We start from the raw sequence: 10,678 nt of genomic DNA on the forward strand, positions 1-10,678 counted from the left end.
CATAATTAAAAAATTATATACAAACAATGCTTTAAAGAAATCGTACTAATATAGAAATATTTTATTTTTGAGGTCACATTCATTCACACTATGAATAGAAAAAGACACATGCAACTATGTTTACTTTGAATATGAATAGAGAGCGACGACAACAACTCAGAGACCAGAGGGAACCGCAACAACAACAACGTAGGGAGGAGTTGTGGCAACAATGAGACCAATGATGCAAACAGTGTAGAGAGGAGCGATGAAAGTGACGATCATAAGGAGGAGCGATAACGGTGAAGAGAACAGTGAAGAAAACAATGCAACAAGAAGATGTTTAAAAATTAGGGATTTGATTTTTGGTATCCAATGCAAGAAGAGCACACAGTGGAAAGAGAAAATGATGTGAGAGAAAGAGTAGTAATCTAGTTTTTAAAACAAGTTTAATCTTGGCCATTAAATTCAATCCAATGATAATAATTGTATTCTCATATTCCCATATAAAAATCTATTATCACTATATATATCCCACAGATATTGAATACGGGCAAATAAACTCAATTTAAGTACTAAACAAAATTTTTAATTTTATCAAAGGCAACATTAGATTAGCACAACATTAAAAAATTTGCATGTAAACTTATTCAGATTATATTCGATTGAACCGCCGCTAAATTAAATAATATAGCGGTAGTTTAGTTTTAACTGCTGCTAAACGCAATAGGCTTGGCAGCACAATTTTTTTCTGCCGCTAAACATAGTTTTTTGTAGCGGTATTTACTGAACTGCCACTAAAATCCCGGCAGCATAACAATGAGCCAGTGATGGCATGTTTTGCAGCGTTGACTGCCGTTATTTCTTTTTGCAATGGGCTTTGGTAACCGTAAAAAAATTTTTGCTGCTATCTACTGGAATTCTTATAGTAGTACTTCACCATTATCTTACAATTTTAGTTTTTGTATTGCTTATTTGACAATAATAAAAATATATTTTTTAAAAATTTACTTATCCTTAATCTGTTATTTTAATTTTTTTAGAGAAAATTCAACTTCTCTCCTTTGAGAGATGCTAAAAGGACACTTTCTTCCTCTCTATTTGTAAAATATATATTCTCCTCCCTTTTAATTTTTAAAAAACCTCCTCTTTAATCCATTTTAAATTTTTTGTATTAACTAATGTTAACTCTATCCATTTTTCAAGAAAAATAAATTATTTTTTTACAAAAATACCCTTTAGTAAAAATTTTATTTTTTTTGTCATTAAATTTTGCTTACCAAAATACCTTTTAATAAATTATTCTTTTATTGATTAAATTGTATTTTTACCGAAATATTTTTTTAAAAAAATATTTCGGTAAAAATACAATTTAATTAATAAAAAAATAATTTATTAAAGAGTATTTTGGTAAGAAAAATTTAATGACAAAAAAAAAGGGTATTTTTGTAAAAAAATAATTTATTAAAGAGTATTTTGGTAAGAAAAATTTAATGACAAAAAAGAAGGGTATTTTTGTAAAAAATAAATTATTTTTTCTTGAAAAATAGATAAAGTTAATATTAGTTAATACAAAAAATTTAAAATAGATTAAAAATGAGTTTTTTTAAAAGTTATAAAAGAAGAGAATATACATTTTATAAATAAAGGGAAGAAAAGTATCATTTTAGCATCTCTCAAAAAAAAGAATGGAGTGAAATTTTTTATTTTTTTTATTTAATATCTTTCCATAGAATACAACCGAATCAACTCTTAATATGTGTAATAATATAGTTTCCTATACATATATAACTTGATTAAGCCTACTCTAGTCTAATTATGCTATTCTATTCTCTAATTATTATATATGTTAGCTTACGAAAGAGACTACAAGATCAGAGGAAGATAGATTTTCGTGTCCTAATAAAGCAACAGATAAATCACGAAATATGTTCTTAGAGATTCGGCGGGGTCCATGATTAAAAATAATATTAAAATATAAAAAAGAAAAAGTAAAATTATAGGAATGAAGCATGTGAACATACATTACAATTACATCTATTACATGTAGTATTTAGTTGGTTTTAGGTTTGAATTGGTTTTGTTTTGCGTAGTACGTGAGAAATGGATCAGTAACTACTGTTGATGAATGGTGAGTAACAGCCACGTCAACTTTATAGAATAATGATTTAAGTTGAATTGTTTGTCCTTTAATGCAAATGGTTGTACTATAGTTGTGTAGGTTTACTATTATTATTATAGCAATAAATATGAACACACACGAATCTTTCCAAAGATTTGTGACCACTTGATGATAGTGACAGAGTACATGCACCAGCAAATAGGACAAACATGCCTTCCTATGCAAAAACCAAACAGAACCCATAAGTGTATTGTAAGTCTAATCTAATGTCTTAGTATTGTTGTGTTTGTGTATGTGTTTTGTATAGATAATATACTTTTTATAATGTTATCCAATTCCAAATCCACTAATTTGATTTACATATATCTTCATGACTTTATGCATTTATTCATGTAATTGCTTTTTCTATTGCTCTTTACCAATTCTGATTCTATCTAAACAACTATGTAAACATCCTCTCGAAAAATATTAATAATTTTTTTTACCTATGATACCTTTCGAAGACTAACAGATCAACAATTACTATAAATCTGAATTTTATTTAAGAATTTATTATTTATTAATAAATTATTACGTATATAAAGTAAAATTTAAATTTCTAACATTTATTCAAATTAGTTTCCAAAAACATTAATCTGAGTTGTTCCAATAAAAAAAAAATACATTCATTTATTTAGCGGATTTAATTTCACGTTTTAAGAAGGCAGATTTTTGTCTGCTACTTAATTATGTAACGAATTTTATGTTAGAAAGGTAACCTTATTCAAATGAAGATCGTTAATATCTAACTTTTAAAACATGAATTTTATATCAAGCATATGAAAGTTTGATCAACAGATAAGATAAAGAACCTGGGTATCCTTAAACTAATAGACTTACACAATCTATATATATTATCAATTATTACAAAAACAAAATCTGGAAAAATGTTGATTAAGCCTACTTATAATTGGAGAAAAAGTAATAACAAGTATAAACACAATAAGGGCCATATATATACATATACATATGCCTATCTAGCTAGAGCTTAAGAGATAAATCAAGATGCTTATTATTCTTGATCATTATATTGTCTTCTTGATTAGTCTTCAAATGATGAGTAGTCCTAGTAACAAGATAAGCTGTGATTTCTTCATTATCTGCTGCAGAATTGAGCATGTTCTTGGCCACCTGGAATCTACCAACACTACTACTTCCAATGAGGGGAGGTGGTCTTCCAAACCCATTTGATATATGATGATGAACAAAAGAAGGTTTGTGAATCAAGGAGTGAGCTTGAATTCCAAGTGGTTTGTTTGCACAAGCACCGTAGAGAGGTAAAGATGCAATACTAGCATATCTATGATGATGTTGAAGAAAAGGGATCATAAATGGTGAGGATCCTAATAACCTATTCTGACCTCTCTTTGCAATTGATCTCTCTCTCTTGTGAGCATTTTGGTGTCCTCCAAGAGCTTGTGAACTGTAGAATTTCCTCTGGCAGTAGTTGCAAGAGAACACTCTTTGATCAGAACCTGCACAACACGTGTTGTTGTTGTTGTTGTTGTTATTGTTCTCTTCAATTGAAGTAGTTTTTGAGGAATTATCCATGTCCAAACACGTGATGAGGCTCAACTCTGTGCTGCACTCATCATCATCATGGACATTCAGATTCAGATCCAACAAAGTAGTATCTACTTGCTCTTGCTGATGCTCCTTTTGACCTTCTTGTGAACTCTGCCATGGTTTGTTGCTTGCAATTTTATCACACCGATGATGAGGTTGAGGTTGTTGTTGTGTATCCATTGTTGGAATAGGTTAAGAAATGTAAACTTAATTGATTCTCAAACACCTTTAAATGGATAACACACACACTCACTTTATTCCTTTCATATTCTTTAATGAAAAATTATTATTATTACTATAAATGAGTAATTCTAAAGTTGAGTAGTGGAAAGGGTAACAAGAACTAACATAGTATAGTTTTGTTTGTAGGAAGAGAATTGATGGGAGATGGTGGTTTACAAAACATTACACACAACTTTTGACTTTGATAAAGAAAGTCCAGTACTCAACCATGTGGCTATGGCTGTATAGATGGAGACTCGTGCAATTGTATATTTGTATTTGTACTTTCATACATATTGGTCCCACATCAATTAAGTTTATGTGTTTTGGCTTCATTCGCCTGCATCAACTAAGGACCACAAGAACAACAAGAAGCTATGATGCACATCATGCGCATGCACCTTCATTGATCATCACTATCATCGTATAATAATATGAATATAATAAGGAAACAAATTATACCCAAACATTGTAATGTCATTACCGTAGAGCACCCTGTCCCCAGCTGTTGTTACATCGCTCATTAGGTGCGGTTTTTTTTCTCACTTTCTGTTTAAGTGGGAAATTGCCCAATAAAATGATGAAGTGAAACACTAACTTAATCATTACTAGCTATAGTAAAGACCTTTCAATGACATCCATTAGGCAGCGTTTATTTTGCTATCCATCAAGATCTGAATCCAGTAATATATGTCATTGTTTGATTATTAAAACACTGAATTTTATTAAATATGAGAACCACAAAACACAAAAGTTGCTGGTCCTATAGTATATTTGTAAACGAGAAATATATATTTGTAAATATAAAAATATATTTTTTGAAAATAATAAAAAATATTAATAATTTAAATTAGACCAAAATCTTAAAAATAGAATATTAATAATAGAAAAGATGGACGGTTTTATATATAGGAAAGATGGGCAATTTTTAAAATGGAACACTATTAACACATTTAGTTCTCCCAAAGGTTGAAATAAGTGAAAGAGTAACATTTAAATTGTCTATTGTTAATAGGGTTACCTTTTTTCTAACCACCCACCATTAACACTATTACTTCTTCCACTACTTCTATCCACCGCCCATTATTATATACTTTTAAATTTTTTATGTATTCTCTTGAATATTAATATATATAATTTAAAATATATATAATTTTTTATGTACTCTCATACAATAAATGAAATTTGAAATATATAATTTAAATTTAAAAATTAATACCCAAAAGAGTACATAAAAAAATTTAGAAGTATATAATAATGGTAGTGGAAGAAGCAATAGTGTTAATAGTTAGAAAAAAAAATATCGTACTAATAGTGGGCAGTTTAACGTGCTACTTATGTGCTTTCACTTATTTCAATGATAGAGAGAAATAAACGTGGTAACAATGTTCTAGTTTTAAAACCATCCATCCTCTCTAATTATATAAAATTGTCTATCTTCTCTATTATTTAAAATGTTTTATTTTTAAGAGTTTGGTCCAATTTAAATTATTAATATTTTTTATTATTTTTTAAAAATTATATTTTATAACAAATTTTCGTAATAAATTTTAAAATTATTTATTTCAATAAACAAAATATTTATTTAATTTATTAAAATAAAAAATCCTATTTTTTTTGTGTGTGTATATTTAGATCGCTGTTTTTCTGTCCGAAATATGCCAACCAAATGCTAGCTGCCTTGTGTTCGAACATATAAAAATAAATAACATGAAAATATTAAATATTAAATATGTTCTTCAGCTAGGGTTTTCTTCACAAGTCAGCTTCTTGAATCTAGAGCTAGCTGAAGTCTTTCTTCTTCTTTCTTCCATCAGCCCTAAAAATCATAAATTTGAAATCAGAGACAAGTAATATAATTTTCTTGAAACCAGATCCTCATTGAACTTGATAAATCTAAACCCTTAATCTTGTGCTTTAGCTCCAAGAAACAATTTTACCCATTGATTTACAATAGAGAAAATTTGCCTCTATTTTTCTCCATATTTCCCGAAATGGTAGTGAAGAGAGAAGAAAATATCATCAAACAATTTTTTTGCATGTAAATAGAAACAAATTATCTTTTTCTTCTGATTGTGTTTTGATTAGACATTTGCTTTTCTTTCTTCTGATTTGGTCCCTAATGAGAGGTAGGGCCACTTTTTCTTCTTAAAAGTATGGTGATAGAATGAGAAAGTGAGTTCCTCTTTCTTTTCTGGGTATTACCTGAAGCAACATAGCATTCCATCTTAGGGTTTGCTTTCTTTTCTCTTTGGTTCTTCACGTGGGTGAAAGAGAAGAGTGGAGAGATGATGGATTCGATAGTTCTGTTTTGGTTCATATGAAATTTGAGTTTCATTACATAGTCACCAATATAAGTGAATGGGCTTGGATCACCAATTGGGCTTATGAAGGTAGTATCAATTATATTCAACCACTTATTCCTTGAAGCATATTGGTGTACGTGGACCTAAGAGTATGATTTGTATTTGGAACAAACTTAATTTTTTCTTTCTTTCTTGTTTTGGTCAGATTGCTTGCTTTTCTTTATATTGTGCTGGTTGTTCTCTTTATTTGGGCTGCATATTAAAGAGTGACTTGGGCCTACAACCATTCATACACACATCACAAATACAATTGAGTTTTTAATCTAAACATCAAATATTTCTCAACATCAATATTATTAATTTTTCAAACTCAACAGTGTCCTCCTTGATGACAAAAATAATATATGAGGTAGTAATTAAAGGAATTGAAATAGAGGTTCAGAGACGTCCCTTTGATGATACCAGATTAACCTAATATGCGCCCCCTCTCTTTCATAAGGGTTGCTCCCCTTTAATGTATGCTTATCGCTTAACCTGAGGACACAGACAATAATACCAACAAAAAAATCTAATGTATATGCATGCTTATCTACAATTCCATAGTTGCATAAAAGCATAATAATCCATACATGTAAATATTGTAAACTATTAAAAATTATCTTGTATGACAGCATGGTAAGCAATAATTCAGCAGCACAAGTATAAGTACGACATAATTGAAAGCACATAATTGTTCATGAAGTTCAAATGACTTAAAGTCAAACAAGTTTTCTTTTGACTCAGAAAACAAAAGTAACCACATGTGTAATAAGATTCAAGCATGGTTCATGTCCTTTTCTACACTTCAAAATTCAAATCACTCATTTCTTATCCAACAAATATTTCTTTGACCTGCGAAACAAAACTCTCAAACAAGACATTAGCACAATTAAAATAGAAGTTGCAGTTTTTCAAAAAATTGAAATGATGATAATGAGAAATGTAAAAAGACATGCATAATGCATGAATAGGTTTGCAATTGCAGCAAGTTAAAAGTGTTCTTGAAAAGACAAAGATTTGGAAAAGAAAGTTTTTTTTTAAGAAATAAATTTAAGTGCAGTAAAGACAAAGGTTTGAAAAAGATTTTCCATTTTATAACAAAACCAGTGAGACCCACTTGAAATAATTCAGAACTAGAGACCAGATGCAACGTTCTAAGATGAAAGTTCTTCCTCTGTCCAAAAATGTCTCTTTTCGACCTGAGAGACAAACCTCAAACAGCACATTAGCAAAGTTAAAACAAAGAATCATAACTCAAAATGCCTAAACTTGTCCTTAATTTACAAAACCTATCTTCAGCCAAATGTTAAGTGAATATATCAGTCAATTGTTCCTCTGATTTAACAAATTGAATGCTTATATTTTTATTTTGAACATGTTTCCTAATTGAGTAAAATCTCACTTCACTGTGTTTTGTTCTAGAGTGTAAAATATGATTTTTAGAAATATTAATAGTACTCATGTTATCAGAAAATAAGGAGATATTATCAGCATTCAATTTATAATCAGCTAATTATGTTTTCAACCACAACAATTGGGAACAACAAGAAGATGCAGCAATATATTCACCATACATTTAATGAACTATCTAGAAAATAGCATATACCAGAAGTACTTCTCCTATCCACTCTATCACCAGCAAAATCTGCATCACAGTACCCAACTACAAAAAATTTATTAGACTTAGGATACCATAAACCATAGTTAGATGTGCCATGTACATATCTAATGATTCTTTTTACTGCAGAAAGATGTGATTCTTTAGATTGTGATTGGAATCGAGAACAAACTCCAACACTTTACACAATATCAGGTTTAGATGATGTAAGATACATGAGAGAACTTATCATGCCTCTATATCTGGTCTCATCAACATCTTTCTCAGTTTCACCCTTTTTTAACTTTGAGTAAGGGTGCATAGGAGTGCCCATGGGTTTGGCATTTTCTATACCAAACTTCTTAACTAGTTTCTTGGCATACTTTTCTTGGTGAATAAAAGTTCCATTTAGAGTTTGTTTAATTTGAAGACTAAAAAAAAAGTTAAGTTCACCCATCATACTCATGTCAAATTCACTTGTCATGAGTTTACCAAAATCAGAACAAAGTGATTCATTGGATGAGCCAAAGATTATATCATCAACATAAATTTGAACTAGAATAAAAGAATCATTAGAATTCTTAATGAATAGAGTAGTGTTTGTGGTATCTCTTTGAAAATCGTTTTTCAAAAGGAAAGAACTAAGTCTTTCATACCAAACTCTAGGATCTTACCTTAAACCATAAAGTGCTTTGGAAAGCTTGAAAACATGATTTGAAAATTCTTTATTTTCAAAATCAGGGGGCTGTGCCACATACACTTCTCTATCAATCATACCATTTAAGAAAGCACATTTCACATCCATTTGGAAATGTTTAAAACCACAATGGGCAACATAAGCAAGGAGAAGTCTTATACCTTCTATTCGGGACACAAGAGCAAATGATTCATCAAAATCTATCCATTCCTCTTGATCATATCCTTGTGCCACCAATCTAGCTTTGTTTCTTGCTATGCTTCCATCCTCATTCAGTTTGTTCCTAAAAATTCATTTAGTATCCGTCACTTTCTTTTCAATTAGATCCGGTACAAGAGTCCACACTTAACTCTTCTCAAATTGCTATAGCTCTTCCTCCATGGCTTTGACCCAAGAAGGATAACCTAGAGTTTCTTTGACAGTTTGAGGTTCAATTTAAGAGAGAAGTGCCAAATTGTTTTCTTCCGATACTCTTCTTGTTGAGGATCTTGTAGCGACACCTTGAGAGGGATCTCCAGTGATGAATTCTTGAGGATAGTTCTTTAGAAATATTCATTCACTGGACGTTGGTAATTTAGGAACAGATTCAGCATGAGATGGTTCAGTTTGGTTGACATTCCCAAGAATTTCATCAGTTGTAGGAGATAAAATCATATTGTCTCCTACAGAATCATCTGCATCAGCTGAGACAAGGACAAATTGCACAGATTCAGATTGGTCTTGATTAAAGGCTTCACTCATGTTATTTTTCACTTGATTTCCTGCATCACAATCTTCTGAAATACTTGGAATAGTATTAGAATCACAAAATATAACATGTATGAATTTCTCAATGATTTTAGTCTCTTGATGATAAACTCTATAGGTTTTGCTAGTTGTGGAATAACCAACAAAAATACATTCATAGGCCTTTGGATCAAATTTTTCTAAATTATTTTTGGTATTTGAAATAAAGCACTTGCATCCAAAGATACGAAAATATTTTAGATTTGGTGGATTTTCTTTCCACGGTTCATAAGGAGTTTTCTTTAAAAACTTCCTAATTATGGTTCTATTAAAAATGTAGCATGCCGTATTCACGGCTTTAACTCAAAGAAACTTAGGAACTTCACTTTCACATAACATGGCCCTTGCCATTTCTTTAAGACTTCAATTCCTTCTCTCAACAACACCATTTTGTTGTGGGGTTCTTGGACAAGTAAATTTATGTGAAATTCTAAGTTCATCACAAAATGATTCAAAAATTTGATTTTCAAACTCTTTACCATGATCACTTCTAATAGAGGCAATCTTTAAATCCTTTTCATTTTGAATTCTTTTGCAAAATACTTCAAAGGATGAAAAAACATCATTTTTTATGTACTAGAAAAAGAACCCAACTAAATCTTGTATAGTCATCCACAATTACTAAACTATAATGTTTACCACACAAACTTTGAGTTCTAGTTGGACCAAAGAGATCAATATGTAGCAATTCAAGGGGTCTTTTAGTAGAAATATCTTTCTTTGGTTTAAAAGAACTTTTTGTTTGTTTTTCCATTTGACATGCATCACAAGTAATGTCTTTGTCAAACCTTATTTTAGGAAGATCTTTTACTAAATCCTTTTTAACAAGCTTGTTAATCTGAAACATGCTAGCATCGCCTAATCTTTTGTGCCATAGCCACTTTTCAGAATCTTTTGAGTGAAAATAAGCTACATTTTGACTCTTTAACTCGTCAAGAGTGAGTCCATACACATTATCACACTGTTTAGCTACAAATAATACTTCATTTGATTTTTCACACACAACTTGGCATTCTAATTTTTTGAAAATAACTAAATAACCAAGATTACATAGTTCACTTATGCTCAAAAGATTATGTTTCAGTCCATCAACTAAGAAAACATTATCAATGAAGGTAGAAAGATTTATACCCACTTTTTTAATTGCAATTATTTTTCCTTTACCGTCATCTCCAAAGGTCACAAATCCACCATCATAGTTGTTGAGACTGACAAAGAAGGTAGACTTTTCGGTCATGTGCCTAGAACAGCCGCTGTCCAAGTACCATAGATCTTTCTTCCTCTTAGACGCTAGACAAATCTGCAATCATTCTTAAATGACCTTA

At 30.3% G+C, this 10,678-nt stretch overlaps 1 protein-coding gene across 1 annotated transcript; it reads right to left on the bottom strand.

Annotated features, from left to right (window-relative positions):
* On the bottom strand, positions 2,940-4,169 carry LOC107621568 (zinc finger protein 1). The gene has a single exon (XM_016323599.2). It carries the CDS (start codon positions 3,884-3,886, stop codon positions 3,122-3,124), a length of 765 nt encoding a protein of 254 aa, XP_016179085.1. The 5' UTR covers positions 3,887-4,169; the 3' UTR covers positions 2,940-3,121.

Source organism: Arachis ipaensis, chromosome B10 (assembly GCF_000816755.2).
Source record: "Arachis ipaensis cultivar K30076 chromosome B10, Araip1.1, whole genome shotgun sequence".
Lineage (NCBI taxonomy): Eukaryota > Viridiplantae > Streptophyta > Magnoliopsida > Fabales > Fabaceae > Arachis > Arachis ipaensis.